At 45.7% G+C, this 19,473-nt stretch overlaps 1 protein-coding gene across 1 annotated transcript; it reads left to right on the top strand.

The window, feature by feature from the left end:
* Positions 1-15,896: 15,896 nt before the first annotated feature.
* Positions 15,897-19,473, top strand: LOC125542832 (proactivator polypeptide-like 1). Its single transcript, XM_048706039.1, has 6 exons — positions 15,897-16,160; positions 16,539-16,673; positions 17,968-18,152; positions 18,232-18,429; positions 18,535-18,594; positions 19,001-19,473. Exons 2-6 carry the CDS (start codon positions 16,541-16,543, stop codon positions 19,139-19,141), a joined length of 717 nt encoding a protein of 238 aa, XP_048561996.1. The 5' UTR covers positions 15,897-16,160; positions 16,539-16,540; the 3' UTR covers positions 19,142-19,473.

Raw genomic sequence — 19,473 nt, 5'->3', positions numbered from 1 at the left:
TATTGGGGAGGGGGTGAGGAGACTTGGGGTAGGGGACAAGAATTAGACTAGGAATAGGAATAGAAAAAAAAGAAAGGAAAAGATCTAGAAATAGAAAAGGAATATACGGAAGTAGGACAAAAGTCCTACTAGGATTCGGTAGAAACAAGAGGCGGCGGCGCCTCCTGCGCCTGCGCCTGGCGCGCGGCTAGCGATGGCCTTGGCCGTGGCCTTGGCCGGCTGGGCCTTTGGCCCAAGGCGCTGGACTTTGATTTTTTTTAAACGGTTCTGCGCTCGGAAAACACAGAAAAACAAAATCTACCGGACTCCAAAACTAATAAAGTAAATTTTCCTCGACTCCTAAAAATGAGCCGAACAAAATGAACTTTTCTCCGGACCTAAAATGCAATTTTTGAAAACGCGCATTTTTCCCTATCCAAATAAAATGCAAATAAACTCCAGCAAACAAAATGTGATCTATTTTTAAATCTTCATTTTTCCTAAATTTGGGAAAGTCATATTATTCCCTCTCTCATATATTTTGACACCGGAAAAATTATTGAAGATAAAATAAATAAATCAAATGATCCTATTTTCAAAATTCGAGAAAACTCTCAAATATGAAAATAACGAAATCTCCAACTCTCTCGGAGGGTCCTTGAGTTGCGTGAAATTTCTAGGATCAACGAAAATGCAAGAAAAATATGATATGCATATGATCTAGTGTATAACATTCCAAATTGAAAATTTGGGATGTTACAAACCTACCCCCCTTAAGATGAATCTTGCCCTCGAGATTCGGGTTGGCTAGAAAATAGGTGAGGGTGGTCCTTGAGCAAATCTTCTTCTCTCTCCCAGGTGGCTTCATCCTCGGAGTGGTGGTTCCACTGAACTTTGCAAAACTTGATAACCTTGCTGCGAGTAACTCTGCTGGCAAACTCGAGAATCTTGACTGGCTTCTCCTCATATGTTAAGTCGTCCTTCAACTGAATCGCTTCTAATGGCACTGTATCTCTTAGCGGTAGCTCCGCCATCTCGGCGTGACATCTCTTCAGCTGAGAAACATGGACAAAAGCTATCTTGTGGGGAACCAAGAACAAGAAAATCAGCAGGATATTTAGTTTTCCCACACAAGACTTCAACATCTCTAACAATTCCCATTGGTGAAATAGTATCTCTATTGGCAAGTTTAATTGTGACATCAATATCTTCTATTTCAGCAGGTGCAATATCATGCATAATTTCTTGGTATAAGGAATGAGGTATTGCGCTAGCACTAGCACCCATATCACATAAGCCATGATAACAATGATCTCCTATTTTAACAGAAATAACAGGCATGACTACAACAGGTCTAGGTTTATCTTTAGCACAGGGTTAGCAATTCTAGCAGTTTAATCACAAAAATAAATAACATGCCCATCAATATTATCAGGCAAGAGATCTTTAACAATATCAATATTAGGTTCAACTTTAACTTGCTCAGGAGGTGTATATGTGTTAATATTGCTTTTACGAACCACAGTTGAAGCTTTAGCATGATCCTTTATCCTAACAGGGAAAGGTGGTTTCTCAACATAAGTAGTAGGAACAATAGGATCATTATAAGTGACAGTCTTTTCTTCAATTTTAATAGGTGCAGCTACTTTTACTTCTATGGGAGGATGATATTTAAACCACTTCTCCTAGGGGAGATCAACATAAGTAGCAAAAGATTCACAAAAGGAAGCTACTATCTCAGAGTCAAGTCCATATTTAGTGCTAAATTTACGGAAAATATCGGTATCCATAAAAGATTTAACACAATCAAAACTAGGTGTCATACCTGACTCCTTACCTTTGTCGAGGTCCCAATCTTCAGAGTTGCGTTTAATTCTTTCCAATAAATCCCATTTGAATTCAATAGTCTTCATCATAAAAGAGCCAGCACAAGAAGTATCAAGCATGGTGCAATTGCTATCAGAAAGCCGAGCATAAAAATTTTGAATAATCATTTCTCTTGAGAGCTCGTGATTGGGGCATGAATATAACATTGATTTAAGCCTCCCCCGAGCTTGAGCGATGCTTTCTCCTTCGCGAGGCCAAAAATTATATATATAATTGCGATCACGATGAACAAGATGCATAGGATAAAACTTCTAATGAAATTCCAATTTCAATCGTTTGTAATTCCAAGACCCCATATCATCACATAGCCTATACCATGTCGATGCATCTCCCTTCAAAGATAAAGGGAAGACCTTCTTCTTAACAACATCTCCGGGTACACCTGCAAGCTTAAATTATCCACAAACTTCATCCACAAATATTAGATGCTCATCAGGATGTTTTGTTCCATCTCCTAAAAAAGGATCAGCTAGCAGTTTTTCCATCATACCCGAAGGAATTTCAAAGGAGACATTTTCATTTTTAGTAGGTTCAGTAGGTTGAGGAGCAACTCTTTGCTCTACTGGTCGGGGTGAAGATACCCCGAACAAGCCCCTCAGAGGATTACTTTCCATAGTAACAAGTGACAGTAAATTTCAGCACACTATATAAATTTTTCCTTACCAAATTCCACCTACCAAAGGCGCTTCACTCCCCGGCAACGGCGCCAGAAAAGAGTCTTGATGACCCACAAGTATAGGGGATTTATCATAGTCCTTTCGATAAGTAAGAGTGTCAAACCCAACGAGGAGCAGAAGGAAATGATAAGCGGTTTCCAGCAAGGTATTCTCTGCAAGTACTGAAATAAGTGGTAACAGATAGTTTTGTGATAGGATAATTTGTAACGAGCAACAAGTAAAAAAAGTAAATAAAGTGCAGAAAGGTGGCCCAGTCCATTTTGTAGCAAAGGACAAGCCTGGACAAACTCTTATATAGAGAAAAGCGCTCCCGAGGACACATGGGAATATCGTCAAGCTAGTTTTCATCACGCTCATATGATTCGCGTTCGGTACTTTGATAATTTGGTATGTGGGTGGACCGGTGCTTGGGTACTGTCCTTACTTGGACAAGCATCCCACTTATGATTAACCTCTATTGCAAGCATCCGCAACTACAACAAAAGTATTAAGGTAAACCTAACCATAGCATGAAACATATGGATCCAAATTAGCCCCTTACTAAGCAACGCATAAACTAGGGTTTAAGCTTCTGTCACTCTAGCAACCCATCATCTACTTATTACTCCACAATGCCTTACTCTAGGCCCAAACAATGGTGAAGTGACATGTAGTCAATGTTCACATAACACCACTAGAGGAGAGACAACATACATCTCATCAAAATATCGAACGAATACCAAATTCACATGACTACTAATAGCAAGACTTCTCCCATGTCCTCAGGAACAAAAATAACTACTCACAAAGCATAAACATGTTCATAATCAGAGGGGTATTAATATGCATATAGGATATGAACATATGATCTTCCACCAATTAAGCCAACTAGCATCAACTACAAGGAGTAATTAACACTACTAGCAACCTACTAGCACCAATCCCGGACTTGAAGACAAGAATTGGATACAAGAGATGAACTAGGGTTTTGAGAGGAGATGGTGTTGATGAAGATGTTGATGGAGATTGCCCTCTCCCGACGAGAGGAGCGTTGGTGATGACGATGGCGACGATTTCCCCCTTCGGGAGGGAAGTTTCCCCGGCGGAACAACTCCGCCAGAGCCCTAGATTGGTTCCACCAAGGTTCTGCCTCGTGGCGGCGGAGTTTCGTCCGAGAAGATTGCTTCTCATTTTTTCCCATCGAGAGACTTCATATAGCAGAAGATGGCCACCGGAGGGCCACCAGGGGACCCATGAAGTAGGGGGCGCGCCGAGGGGGGTAGGGCGTGCGCCCCACCCTCATGGGCAGGGTGTAGCCCCCCTGGTGAATTTCTTTCGCTGAGTATTTTTTATATATTCTGAAAACGTCTTCCGTGAAGTTTCAGGACTTATGGAGCTGTGCAGAATAGGTCTCTAATATTTGCTCCTTTTCCAGCCTAGAATCCCAGCTGCCGGCATTCTCCCTCTTCATGTAAACCTTGTAAAATAAGAGAGAATAGGCATAAGTATTGTGACATAATGTGTAATAACAGCACATAATGCAATAAATATCGATATAAAAGCATGATGCAAAATGGACGTATCAAGGAGCACTAGCCTGGGGAGTTTAAAATAAAGATGACCCTTGAGTCCGTGGAACCCAAGGGAAAAAGGCTTAGGTGGCAAATGGTAAAACCAAGGTCGGGCGTTGCTGGAGGAGTTTTATTCAAGGCGAACTGTCAAGGGGTTCCCATTATAACCCAACCGCGTAAGGAACACAAAATCGAGGAACATAACACCGGTATGATGGAAACTAGGGCGGCAAGAGTGGAACAAAACACCAGGCATAAGGCCGAGCCTTCCACCCTTTACCAAGTATATAGGTGCATTAAAGTAAACAAGATATAATAGTGATATCCCAACAATAATCATGTTCCAACAAGGAACAAACTCCATCTTCACCTGCAACTAGCAACGCTATAAGAGGGGCTGAGCAAAGCGGTAACATAGCCAAACAACGGTTTGCTAGGACAAGGTGGGTTAGAGGCTTGACATGGCAATATGGGAGGCATGATATAACAAGTGGTAGGTATCGCGGCATAGCAGTAAAGCGAGCAACTAGCAAGCAAAGATAGAAGTGATTTCGAGGGTATGGTCATCTTGCCTGCAAAGTTCTCCGAGTTGACGTAAGCTTGATCCTCGTAAGCGTACTCAACGGGTTCCTGGATCACATACTCGTCTCTCGACTCTACCCAAAGCAAGAACACAAGCAAAGGAAACCACAATCAACCATGGTGCAATGCGCAAGCAACATGATGCGAAACATGGCATGATATGCGGGATGTGATATGCAATGCATATGCATACTTCGGAAGGAAAAGATTGAACCAAGCCTCAACTTGGTAAACCAAGAGTGCCGCTGGAAAGATGAGTTGATTTCGGTCGAAATCGATATAAAGATCATCAGAATCGGGTGCACGGTTTACAAATGGCAAGCAAAACAAGAATGGCACAATTCTGCGATTAACATCACGATGTCATCTAGAATGCAACAAGAAACTAAGCTACTGCACTCCAACATAGCATCAAAGCACATGGAAGTGATCTACTCAAGATTCTTGACAAAAGATGAACACTGAGCTATGGCTAAATCACACAAGAGCAGGTTCAAACAAGCATGGCAAAAGTGCAAAAGATAACAGCATCACAGACTTAGTGAAAATACTAACATGTTAGAGCATCTCCAGCCATTGCGCCCCCAAGACGCGCCGAAAATCGCCTCTTGGCGGCGAGCCAGCAGTTTTTTCGGCGTGGGGGCGAGTACGTCCCCAGCCGTTGGGCCCTAGACGTCCCCATAGTTCGGCCAAATTTCAGCAAACACGACATATTTAGGCCAAATTTCAACAAACTCGACATATTTCAGCGAAATTTAGACGTTTTTTTACATGAATAAAATGCATGGAAAAAAACCCTAAACTATGGGCCGAAGTAGGCGCTGAGCAGGGCGTAGTCGTCGCCGGCGTCTTCCTCCTGCTTCTCCTCCTTGACACGGTCGGCGCCGCTGTTCGACCCCTCGCCCCGGCGCTCTGCTTCACGGCGGCAGCGTTCGGCGATCTCCTCCAGGGCGCGGCGCTGGTGGTCCAGCTTCATGCGCGTGTAGTCCTCGCGCGCCCACTGCAAGGCGGCCTCTTCTTGGTCGGCCTCCTCGGCGAGATCAGGCTTCACAGCGGCGAGCCCCGGCTCCGGCTTCACCGTCGCCAGCCCTGGCTCCCTCTTCGGCTTGACCAGGCGAGGAGTGGCCGAGGAGGAGGAGCCACGGCCGCCGTCGTTGATGACGAGGCTGGCACCGCGGGTGCGCCTACCGAGCGGTGTCTCGGACGGCTTTGGCTTGACGCTGACAAACGCCAGCGCGCCGGAGGAGTGAGAGTAGGATCGGGAGGAGGAGGAGGAAGAGGAGGATGACCATCCCATCATCCTCCTCGGCAGCCACGCGCCGCCGCTCCGAGTGGTCGGGTACTCGAACGGCGGGTCGTTGCCGCCCTCGAGGTGCGCGAGGACGCCGCTGAGCGTGCGGCCCGGGACGCCCCACCACAGGCGGCGGCCCTCGCTGTTGTTGCGGCCGCGCGGCGCCGGCGCGTTGTTGGTGGAGGCGAGCCGCACCTCCTGTCGGTGTTCGAAGTACGCCGCCCACGCCGCGTGGTTGTCGGCGGCATACTCCGGGAGCGCCCGCTCCGTGGCCGTCAAGGACGCCCGCGCACGCTCGATCTCAGCGTGGAAATAGGTGGGCGTCTCGGGGACGGGCAGAGGGGGGACAGGGACCCCGCCGGTGCTGAGCCTCCACCGTGACGGAGCGCGTACGTCGGGCGGCGCGGGGTAGTTGGCCTCATGGAGGAGGTGGGCCTCCCACTCATGTAGCGAGCGACGGTCGAAACCGTTGGCCGCCGCTGCGTCGTCAGGGTACCTCGTGCTCATGGTTGCCGGGGGGAGAGAGAGGGGCTCAAACGGCGGAGAGAGGGGAGGAAGTGCGGCGACAAGGAGGGGGAGGATTGGTGCCTCACCGGCGCGGCCAGGGGCGGCTTTTATAGCGGCTCGGGGGTGGCCGCGTGTGAACGCGTGGCTGAAGGCGGGGCGGCGTCGCCGCACTTCGCCGCCCGTGAATCAATGGCAGGCTGACCAGTGGCAGCCTTGGCATTGATTCCCGCGGGAAAATCGAGACGATAAGGACGACCAGCATTCTTCTTGCTGACGCGCCGGTCCCGCCACTCTTTCGCACCAAAACGTTCAAGCCGGCGCCTCCTGGCACCCCCAGCGCGCCGGGTTCGGGTTGAGTGCGCCGGCGCCAATTTCGGCCCAATCCGGCGAAAATAGGCTCGTGGGGGCGCGACTGGGTTGATTTTTCGGCGCCGGCGCTAAAAACGGCCTTGGGGCATGTTGGGAGCGCGGCTGGAGATGCTCTCAGGAATTAACGTCAGGAAGCAATATTTAGAGCAAGATAACAACGTGCTACAAGATCAGATCATAGCAATACAAGGCATGGCATGAATCTACTCAAAGCATATAACAAAAATCCCTTACTGACCATAAGCCAAAAAGGATCAAAAAATATGATGGCATCCATGTAAACATAACAAGTTTCGTTAACAGATTCAGACTTAGCAGAAAATTGGACATGGCAAAAACAGAGTTATGAAGGCATGTTCGCGAGCTCGATTCACTCAACACAAGGCATGGCATGACAAACTAAGCATACTACCAGCAAGAAGGCATGATCAAGAAGCTAAACAAGGCAAGAACAATCTCATAGCATGCATGGATCAACTACAACAACCTTGGCAAAATTGATTAACACGTAAACAATCTGCCAGGAATATTTTATAGCAAAAGTAGAGCAAGATTGAGACATGCTAGGGTACTCCATAAATGCAAAAAGGGACATGGACGGATAGAGCATAACCATATGTCAAAATCAACCTTACTGAACATACTCAAAAGAGGCATGGATCTCTCTGTAGCAACATGAATACATGACATAAAAATAACATCAGGGAAATGACTAAGTGAAAATCTAAGTCCCTGAAATCAGCAACACCACGAGGGCTACTTTGCATGCTTGTGCTAGTCACCACATTGATCACAAAACTACATGGCATACACACCCCTGTAAAGATGGCATGGCATAGCCCAAAACACATGTAGAGCTCAAGTCCATAAGCAGCACACAATAATCATGGCAAAAATGACAAATGCTAAAGATCTGCTAAGTAACAGGAACTAACATTTTATAGCACTCTTGCATCAACAATTTGGGCATCAAGATGGACTCAAACAAGCATGGTGCAATGGAACAAAATGAAGAGCACATCCATATGAACATTTCTATATATTATGCGCACGAAACGGAGCTACGATGACAGAGTTATGACATGTAGAACAGGGCTAGAAAATATAACAAAAAAGGACTTAGGCAAAATTTCAACCTCCAAATCTAGGGTTGACTTTTGCACGCGAACCGAGGTGGCGTTGAAACTTCGCCGGATCTTCGCCGAAGTGGAGGGAGAGGCCGGAGTGGAGGGAGATGGGGTCGGGTCCGCCGGATCTGGGCGGGGACGGGCCGGATCCGGGCGGCGGTCTGCGGTGGCGCGCGCGGAGCTTCGGGGGCGGAGGCGGCGCGGCTCGCGGCGAGCTCGGGGAGGCGGGGCGACGCCGGCGAGGAGGGACGGCAGAGCTTGGGGGCCGGTGGGCGCAGAGCTTCGGGCGTGGGGTCGGCGACCGTGCGGCCCGGTAGGAGAGGCGGCGGCGGGGGGACCGGGCCTCGGGGGCCGGCCACAGGCCAGGCGGGCCGGCGGCGCGGGGGCGGCGGGCGCGCCACGTGGCGGCTCTGGAGTGGCTGGGGCGCGGCGGCGGACGCGTCCGGCGCCGTCCGGACGTGTCCGGCGCGGAGGGGGAGGTTAGGGTAGGGTTTTTGACCGTGAATTTTCGGGGGAGGTGCAAATATATAGGTAGAGGGAGTTAGGAGAGTCCAATTGGAGTGCGGTTTTCGGCCACGCGGTCGTGATCGAACGGCCGAGAGGATGGAGGGGGTTTGGATGGGTTTTGAGGCACTTTGGAGGGGTGTTGGGCTGCAACACACACGAGGCCTTTACGGTTCCTCGGTTAACCGTTGGAGTATCAAACGGAGTCCAAATGACACAAAACTTGACAGACGGTCTACTGGTGGTGTACTAAGGCCGCTTGGCAAATCTCGGTCCATTCCGAGAACGGTTAGCACCCGCTCATGAAAAGAGACAAAAGGGGGCGCCAGAGGACGTAGGAGCGCCGGATTGCAAAACGGACAACGGAGAAAATGCTCGGATACATGAGACGAACATGTATGCAAATGCGATGCACATGATGACATGATATGAGATGCATGACATGAACAAAATGCAAAACGAAGACAAAATCCAACCACGAGGAATATCATAACTTAGAGCCAAAAATGACAAGAGTTGGAGTATAATTGTGATAAATTACATCCTGGGTGTTACAACCGTCTTGGAAAAGGAGCATCTCAAGGTAAGATGACAAGCCGATTCAATGATCTGATCGCAAGCACAGCAAACATCTTGATGATCCCATCCTCTTCTAAGCAGCCTATCAGCCGTCCAAAGTCTATTTTGAAGCAAAGTCCAAATAAAGAATTTTTTTGTTGATTCACTTCAGGTCTTCCATATGCTTAACAGGCGAGGCATTGGGAGGCGCGTGATGAAGTGCTGCTTATACGCCGATTTGGCAGAGTACATCCCATTAGCAGCGAGGGTCCAACTAATCACATCGATGGTGCCGCTGAGTTGAACTTGCTGGACCTTGTGCCAAAGAAGGGCAAAGGAGCGAACCTGGTCGGCTGAGTTCAACCGCTGCAAGCCCACCATCCATTTCCCACAGTGGAGAGCATCCGCCACGGTGGTCCGTTTGTGACGAGCAAGGCGAAACAAGGGCGCCACCTCCATTGGAGCAGCTCCATCCATCCACCGATCAGTCCAAAAAAGGGCTCGTGAGCCGTCGCCATGGAGACTTTTGTGCGAGCTTTGAAGAGCTGCAAGTCAGGAATATCACACAGAGCTCAAGCCTTCACATTGTTTGGATCGCCACTGGTGCTCCCTCCTCATCGCCGTTTTGCACCTACTTCACGTTTAAGAGAAAATGATGTCAAAAAGTTGCACTAACAGGTGAAATATGTGACTACAAGATGATGTCAAAATGTTGAACTTAAAAGAGTACGAACAACGACTGCGTAGGAAATGATGGTCGGGTGAATCGGTAGTGCGAGAGAGAGAGAAAATCAGCACAAAGGGAGGTAGAGGTGAGACGAAAAAACCCAGATGAAATAGATGATGGTGGGAGGTGAGGTAGAAAAAAATGTGAAACGAAAGCCTAAGAGCATCTCTAGCAGACCCTGTATAAGTGTTCAAACCCTTATAATTTTTGCGTTTTACAGTTTTGGTCAAAAAAAGTGTCTGGAACACAAACCGTAAAAGTGGTCCAACCCATAAATTTTTTAAGGGCCACCGAAAATGCACACCCGGAACCCTTATATTTGGAGGTTGGAAGGTCGAATCTAGGAGCCCCCGTATACCGGTCAAACCTCGTCGGAGCAAACACGCCGTCGCGGAGTTTGCCGAAATTCGCCCTAAACTCCACGGAATTTATCACCGTACACCGGAAAAGGCCATTAGACGCCGCAATCAATCGCCGCTGGTTCGAATTGGACGAGCTCGACATCGCCGCGGCCTCCCATGACCTCAGCCTGGCCGCCGAAATCCTCCCGGCGCGGCAGGCAAAGGGGCACGGCTCGACCGGCGCGGCTGGCAATAGAGTAAGGCGTGGACGGCGGAGGCGAAGGGGCATGGCCGACGAGGCTGGGCGCGGCCGGCGTGGTGATGGGGCGCAACCGACAGGGACGGGGCGCGACCGACGGGCGACGGGTGACAGGGCGCGGTCGACGGGCGACGGGGCACGGCCGGCGGGCGACGGGGTGCGGCCGACGGGGTTTGGCGCGGTCGGCGCGACCGGCTGGGGGAAGGGGCGACAACGGCCGGACCGGAGAAAGGAGCTCTTTATCCCAGTTTTACAGTTTGTTTTACAGTATCTGTTCTGCCGTAGCTAAAATGAACCCTTAAAATGCATATTTTTTCGACCCATATCCTAGTTTTACAATTTGTGATTTTAAAGGGTTTGTCTACTACACAACCTTCTTCTTGTAGACGTTGTTGGGTCTCCAAGTGCAGAGGTTTGTAGGACAGTAGCAAATTTCCCTCAAGTGGATGACCTAAGGTTTATCAATTTGTGGGAGGCGTAGGATGAATATGGTCTCTCTCAAACAACCCTGCAACCAAATAGCAAAGAGTCTCTTGTGTCCCCTACACACCCAATACAATGGTAAATTGTATAGGTGCACTAGTTCGGCGAAGAGATGGTGATACAAGTGCAATATGGATGGTAGATATAGGTTTTTGTAATCTGAAAATATAAAAACAGTAAGGTAACTAATGATAAGAATGAGCGAAAACGGTATTGCAATGCATTGAAATAAGGTCTAGGGTTCATACTTTCACTAGTGCAAGTTCTCTCAACAATAATAACATAATTGGATCATATAAATATCCCTCAACATGCAAAAAAATGTCACTCCAAAGTCACTAATAGCGGAGAACAAATGAAGAGATTATTGTAGAGTACGAAACCACCTCAAAGTTATCATTTCTGATCGATCTATTCAAGAGTCCGTAATAAAATAACATGAAGCTATTCTTTCCGTTCAATCTATCCTAGAGTTCGTACTAGAATAACACCTTAAGACACAAATCAACCAAAACCCTAATGTCACCTAGATACTCCAATGTCACCTCAAGTATCCGTGGGTATGATTATACGATATGCATCACACAATTTCAGATTCATCTATTCAACCAACACAAAGAACTTCAAATAGTGCCCCAAAGTTTTTACCGAAGAGTCAAGACAAAAACGTGTGCCAACCCCTATGCATAAGTTCACGAGGTCACGGAACTCGCAAGTTGATCACCAAAACATATATCAAGTGGATCACGTGAATATCCCATTGTCACCACAGATAAGCACATGCAAGACATACATCAAGTGTTCTCAAATCCTTAAAGACTCAATCCGATAAGATAACTTCAAAGGGAAAACTCAATCCATTACAAGAGAGTAGAGGGGGAGAAGCATCATAAGATCCAACTATAATAGCAAAGCTCGCGATACATCAAGATTGTGCCGAATCAAGAACACGAGAGAGAGAGAGAGAGAGAGAGAGAGAGATCAAACACATAGCTACTGGTACATACCCTCAGCCCCGAGGGTGAACTACTCCCTCCTCGTCATGGAGAGCGCCGGGATGATGAAGATGGCCACCGGAGAGAGATTCCCCCCCTCCGGCAGGGTGCCGGAACGGGTTTAGATTGGTTTTCGGTGGCTACGGAGGCTTGCGGCAGCGTAACTCCCGATCTAGGTTATTTTCTGGAGGTTTCTGTATTTATAGGAATTTTTTACGTCGGGAACAAGTCAGGGGGTCCCCGAGTCGTCCACGAGATAGGGGGCGCCCGGGGGGGTAGGGCGCGCCCCACCCTCGTGGACGGCCCGGGACTCTTCTGACCCAACTCTTTTACTCCGGGGGCTTCTTTTGGTCCATAAAAATCATCAAAAATGGGCACGTCAATTGGACTCCGTTTGGTATTCCTTTTCTGTAAAACTCAAAAACAAGGAAAAAAACAGAAACTGGCACTGGGCTCTAGGTTAATAGGTTAGTCTCAAAAATCATATAAAATACCATATAGATGCATATAAAACATTCTAGATGGATAATATAATAAAAGCAACTCTAGCAGGCCCCGCAAAATGCATGAAACTGCAAAATAACCGCCAGTTTACAGTTTTAGGCAAAAAAAACGACCAGAATAGAACCCGTAAACCACCCAACCCGTAAAAAAATTTAAGAGGCACAGCAAACATCCAGGCCGAACCCGTGAAAATAAGGATTTCGGAGATGACCCGAGGATGACCTGTATACGTGACCGTTGGCGGGAGTCCAACTACCAGCAGAAACTTCATGGCTCGCTCCCGTCCGCCCGTCCCGGCCGCCGGTGCACACCCCGGCCGCAACGCCGGCCCTCACTCCCGCGCCCGCCTGCCGTCCGCCCCGTCCGCCGCGCCTGCCGGTAGTCCGCCGAGCCCGCCGGCCGTCTGCCACGCCGGCCTGCAGTTCTCTCGACGAGGAGCTCGCTAGCTAGCCAGCTAGCCAGCCGAATCGATTCGAATGGATCAGCTAGCTAGCAACTCAATGGATGCACGTGTAGCTAGCGAATGGAGGAGTTCGGTCGCCGCCCGCGCTACCCCGGCGGCCTTGGCCTCCGCCCGCGTGTTGCGGCCGTCTGCTGCTGCAGTCGGCACTGCTGTTGGCCCCGGCCCGGTCACGCTCCCCGGTGAGCATGAGGAGACGGTCGCGGAGGCAGGACACACACAGGCCGAGAGGACGAAGGTCGAGATGGGAAGGGCGTGAGGAAGAAGATGATATATTTAGATAATATTCTTTTTTACGGGTTCTGTTCGGCCGCAACTAAAATCGACCCTTATAATCCGTTTTCCTCAGCCCGTAAAACACTTATGCGGGTCGTGGTTTTGGCGGATCTGCTAGAGTTGCTTTAACATGGTACAATAAAAAATTATAGATATGTTGGAGACGTATCAAGGGTCCGCTAGAGATGCTCTAAGTCCCCCTTTATGACTAGAGACGAGCCAACATGTGGTTGGATGATTAGAGGGACTGTGGTATCCCCAGCCCATTAGGGTTCAAATCCAGGTGCTCGCATTTATTTCTGAATTTATTTCAGAGGTGCTCATAGGGATAGGGTGTGCGTGTATTCTTTCATAGGGGTGAGTGTATGCATGTGTATATGAGCGCTTGTGTCTGTACTGATATTAAAAAAAAGACGAGAACATATCTGAAGATGGTGATTAATAAAAGTATTTAATTTCAGCTAATCACAGTGGGAACGAGATTGTAGTGTCCAAATTTCAAATTGGCCCAAAACGGCGTAAGATCTAGAAAATAATCTGCATGGTTCTTTTGATTAACTTAAAGATTTTCTCAATATCACGTACAAAAATTACATATCAAATTAATATCACATACAAATAATTGGCTGGCTTATGATTTGGACTGAGGTAAATACACCAGAGGTCTTAGAACTTGCACGCGGCGGTCACTTTGGTGCACAAAGTTGCAAAATACGTGTTTGTGGTCACTAAACTTGCGAGACTGTTCAAATACAGTCACTCTCTCTGTACGCGAACGTATCCGTCGATGCCAACATGGCATGGGCCCACTGTCAATGACACATGGACGCATTTTTGCACAAAACCCCTTCTTCTTCTTCTTCTTCTTCTATGCAAAATAAAAAATCAACAATCGATGGGACGAAAAGTTTAACTGCCAGATCTCGAACCCTGACCTAATGCTAGTACAATACAGGTCACACAAACTGCGTCACACATCTGTAGACAGCTATTAAGAGTAACTAAGATTAATGTACAAAAACGGAAGCGCTCATGCAACAAAAATGGGCTGTGGTCCGGCGACCCATTTTGCACTTGTTTATTTTTCAGAAATTTGTAGATAGTATGCAAATTATAATGCCATTAATAAGATAATTTCAAATAATTTTCATGTATTATTCTAAAATAATACTTATGAATTATAAAAATGTTTGCATAATAATAACACAAATAGTTTTTAAATATTCATAATAACACCTATTCGTTTTATTTGAGAAATTCGTGGATCAGAAAGAATTGTTCATGTATTATTTTCAAATAATATTGTTTGTGCAATTCAAAATATGTACATGCGTTAAAAAACTACATGGCATTTATAAAAATGTTTAAACACTGTGAAAAATATTCATGTAAATTAAGAAATGTACATTGCATTTAAAAAATGTTGACACATTTCAAAAAAAATTGTGAGTTTTACACAATGTACAATTATGCTCGCATGGTTCAAAAAACTGTTCGCGTAGTTTTTCTATTGCATGAACATATTTTAAATTACACGAACATTTTTTACAATGTTTAAACATTTTTTAAAATGGCACATACTTACAGAGAACAAGAGTAAACATATACATTGTCTATCTCTAAATTACATCACATGTCGCAGTTGCTTGGTGGTTGGCTTATGCGCGAGTGAATCTCCATGTCACAAGTTCGAACCCACCGATTGCACTTTGCATTCTTATTATTAGAAGACATAAATTTCTTCATTATCACTTTTTGGGTCCACCCGGATAGGATATACAGTTTAATATAGTAGTGCAAAGTAAACACATGATACTGTTGGCGTGGTGGTTGTTCAATCGTGCCACTTAGCAGTACGTCCAAGTATGGAACCCTGCCGCCCCACTATTTTTCTTATTTTAGGGGTTCCTATGTAAATAAAAAAAACTGCAGGCTTTTCTACAAATCTATCATACAAGAGCAATTACGGTGGCTGACAGCGGGCCCATGCCATGCTGGCGTCTACGGATACGCATGCGTACGGTGAGAGTGACTGTATTTGAACGGCCTCGCAAGTTTAGTGACCACAAACACTTATTTTACAACTTTGTGCACCAAAGTGACCGCCGCACGCAAGTTCTAAGACCTCTGATGTATTTACCTCATTTGGACTTTAATCTCATACACATTTAAGTGCTCAGACAAAGGAATGGTTGACTCATACATCTCCATTCAAGATGTGGTGTACTAGATAGGATTTGTTAGGTGTGACAATTAAAAGCGAATGTGTACTATACATTTTCCTAATAATTAATCTAAGATGTCGTAAATATCTTATCTTTATGAATGACATATGTATATGTCATATTTATGAACCTAAACCAATCATTGGCATACATAATTTAATTTACTAGAAATTTTAACTTTATTATTATTTTAAAAATACATAGAAAAGATGTTCCTGACAAAATAGTTGTTTTAAAGAAAGACAAACAGTAGAAGTCTAATTAAAAAACAGAAAAAAAACTGGTTAAGATAAAGTTAAATTAATATCAACCAAACTTTAAGATCCATTGATGAAACAGTTTGACGTGTATGTGAAGTACAAAGAAATCGAGCGAAATTACCCTGCTAAATGTCTTTTTCGACATTAAAGCGTATAACACCATTAAATTTTAACGAAATATTATTTTAATTAGGCTGCAACTGCTATATTTGCATTAATATCCATTCTTCGGGATAAGATTTTCTTTTACTAATAGTTATGTCATAAAAATAATAAATACATAATATGAATGTATTTCAAAATTTATGTAATCTCACTTTATATGCAAAGTTCCAAAAAAAGCTATGACAGATGATTAATGAACCGTGGGTGCACTTCACACGGGTCACACAGTTCAGTTCAGTTCAATTCAGTTCAGTCTTTTTACCGCTTACCTTGTATAAGAAAAGGTTGTCTTCTTCTTCGCCGCTTCCATCCATCCATCCTCGGGAGTCAGGGCCTGAGCTAACCTCTTGGAGCTTTTACTCCCCGAGCTGCCCTCCCCCGTTCCAAGAGCAAATCAGCCGCAGAGGGGAGCGGCCGCAGAGCGAGTCAACCAGGTGAGCTGCTCCGCGATTCCCCTGAGAGAATATTTACTACTAGCTGATTTGCTCCGCCCTGCCCGGTTGGGTTGGACCCCCCATGTTCATCCTGCATCTACCGAGCGACGCTCGATTCGAGCAGCATCCGCTGTACGTTTTTGGATCTCGTCGGGCCTTGTTCTGGCGTGGGGACAGAAGATTGTTCTGGCGGTGCCACAAGAACGAGTCTTGCTGAATCTGGTGCTCATTGACTTTCTAGGAATTGGGGTTAGCAAGAGGGATTTTCTGTGCATTCTAGCCTTCTGAATTCTGATGCACAACTTCATAGCTGTTGGGACATCTCCCTGTTTTGTGCTCTGGGTCCCCAAATTAACTGTCCGGCAAACTTGTGAGCAGGCATGGCGGTGGCGAGCTCGACGAGGACGTCGAGGAGGCTTGCGTTTGTGCTACTCGTGCTGGCCTTTTCGGCCGCGCTCGCAGAGAGCAGAGATGCATATATGAGGAGCGCAGATCGATATGCCTGCATACTCAGTAAGCTGTGGATTCATTGCAAGATTGAATGCTCGTATTGGTTGTTCTTGTTTGATATGCAGGAGTTTCTGTTCATGTCTCAATGGTATCCATGCTGATAATGTTAGGTAGGTTGACCGAATGCAGCAGTTGTGTGCCACCAATCCACTTTTCTGGAAAATACTTGCTAGAAAACCATCTGAAACATGTGATGCTTGCTACTGTATAATATACTGTATGTATGAAGAACTGCCACTTAATTTTTGACCAAAATACTAATGGAGTACTATCTTTCAATTTGGTTTTGTGCTGATTCCAGAAATAATTCTGCGTCTATTTTTCTACTTCATCTGGGTTGCACAGACACATACAAGTATGAATTGTGTTGTTGATGCCTGTGTTGTACAAACTATGAATTGCGTACTTGCTGCTTATCAGATATCTTTAGTTTAGCAGTAGTCACAATTAGGGCATGTTATTCTGCTTCCATTCACTGATTCTGAAAGTCCGAATTATCACTTATGGTTTCTCTTCTCATAAAGAAAACTCAGATCCAGATGTGATAAATTATGCTCACCACATCTTCAGCTAAATAACCCTCTACTTGCAAAAATTGAAGTTCCACCTGTTTTTGAGTGTTCGCCTTATGATAAGAACTGCAACTTAATTTTTGACCAGACGACTGTCTTTTTATTTTTGACCAGAAGACTGTCCCTAAATAATCCTGCATCTACTGACCAGAAGACTGTCCTTAAATAATCCTTTATCTACTTACCAGAAGACTTTCCATAAATAATCCTGCATCTACTTACCAGAAGACTGTCTTTTTATTTTTGACCAGAAGACTGTCCATAAATGATCCTGCATCTACTTACCAGAAGACTGTCCTTTTATTTTTGACCAGAAGACTGTCCTTAAATAATCCTACATCTACTTACCAGAAGACTGTCCATAAATAATCCTGCATCTACTTTTCTGCTTTGATCTAAGTTGCAAAGACACATAATAGTATGAATCATGTTGCTGATGCCTGTATTGTAAGAAACTAAGAATTGCTTTACTTGCTGCCTGTTAGATATATTTAGCTGGAAGTAGTCACAATTAGGGCATGTAAATTCTGCTTCCATTTACTAATCCTGTAAGTCTGAACTCTCACTTATAGCTACTCATAAAGATAACTGTGATCCTCCTGTGACAAATTATGCTGACCACATCTTCAGCTAAACACCCCTCTCCTTGTAAAAACTCAAGTTCCACAGTGTTGAGTGCTGAGCTTATGAGTTATGATCAAACTGCTTTGCTGTATCCATTTCAGCCCAGGAAAACTTCCCTCCTGCAAGCAGAGGGTCAGGATTAACTTCGGCAAACGGAAAGCTGTGTGTACTATGTGAGCAATACTCAACTGAAGCTCTGGTCTACCTGCGACAAAACGAAACCCAAACCGAGATTCTCAGTGTCCTCCACCACACGTGTGCAAACCTGGGTCCTCTAAGACAGCAGGTATGGCTAAATGGCAATGCCTGCCATGCATAGCATAATTGTAATCTCAGTAAACTGATTGGCTTTCATCTTCTCGCAGTGCATCACGCTGGTCGACTACTACATTCCCGCTTTCTTCTTGGAGGTTTCTGTGGTTAAACCTGAAGAGCTCTGTGAGTCGGCGCACCTGTGCCCAAAGGGGGCGGCGACTCTGTCGTCCACACGAGGGGATGCCTGTGGTCTATGCCATCATGTTCTTGTTGAAGTTCTTATGATGCTTAAGGATCCCAACACCAAGGTAACTGTCATGTTCTCAATCGCATTTACCGATCTTCTGTGCAATGGTTGGCTTGTACTTTGCACATGGCTAATGCTTTCTTGTGCATGTCGCGATTTTTTGCAGCTGGAGATAGTCGGGCTTCTTTTCAAAACATGCAGCAAGGCGAAGAACTATGAACCGCAGGTGAGTTAAGTTCGGAAACAGTCGTAGTTACCGGTACACGGACGAATCTGCCTGCAGTTAAATGATAGCATATCACAGGATCACCTAGTTCTCATGGTCTTTTGTACAACAGAAATAACTGGGAAACCCTGACCTGTTCTAATGCTTCTGAAAGTTAGCTGTTCAATACTACAGTGCTTTTCTCCAATACACCAGCTCCAGTAATATACAGTATATACCAGTTCAGGATCATTAGAACTTTAGATGTTGCTAACTATTTGTGTAATTGGCTAACTTTGTAACAACTGAATGGTACGCATAAACCTTTTGGCGTTTTTGACGCTTTGCAAGGTATCTAGTTTCTTGTTTAAAAAACGGTATCTAGTTTTGTTCTGCTCACGAATCTGCTTTTCTTTTTATCTCTCAGTGCAAGAGGCTTGTCCTTGACTACATCCCACTGATTCTGCTGAAGACCCAGGAGTTCCTTGAGACGACGGACATCTGCTTTGCGACACATGCCTGTAAAACAGGCATGCAAGCAACCATTCCTCTCTCCGCCGCTTTGTGAAGAACAAATATGTAGGAATCATACAGGGGCAAAGAAGCCTGTAAATGTTCCTCCTGTATTTTGCTCAAGCACTGCCAAGCTATGAAACTTGGTTGTGCGAGGGTTTGTACAATTTGAGCTCTGCTCTCTGAAGTTTATGCAGCAAGCCAGCAGCTGTACTATCATTCATTTGCTCAGCACATAATCGTCTCAGAGCAGCATACTGCGCAATTGTGAAAAGTTACATCACATTGTATCTACTGGCTATATATCCAGTCATGATGGTACTATTATTCAGTGTTCATGTCTTGCTTTGGCATTAGCAAGTGAAGCAATTTTTATTGGGAAGGTAA

The sequence above is a fragment of the Triticum urartu genome, chromosome 3, assembly GCF_003073215.2.
Source record: "Triticum urartu cultivar G1812 chromosome 3, Tu2.1, whole genome shotgun sequence".
NCBI classification, from domain to species: domain Eukaryota; kingdom Viridiplantae; phylum Streptophyta; class Magnoliopsida; order Poales; family Poaceae; genus Triticum; species Triticum urartu.
The sequence above is the reverse complement of the archived record's forward strand: the minus strand, read 5'-3'. Positions and strand labels throughout refer to the sequence as shown.

Coding starts and splice junctions, on each gene's coding strand:
- LOC125542832 (XM_048706039.1), top strand. CDS start 16,541: ATGGCGGTGGCGAGCTCGACGAGGACGTCGAGGAGGCTTGCGTTTGTG. Junction 16,674..17,967: donor TCGATATGCCTGCATACTCA/GTAAGCTGTGGA, acceptor TATCCATTTCAG/CCCAGGAAAACTTCCCTCCT. Junction 18,430..18,534: donor TTAAGGATCCCAACACCAAG/GTAACTGTCATG, acceptor GATTTTTTGCAG/CTGGAGATAGTCGGGCTTCT.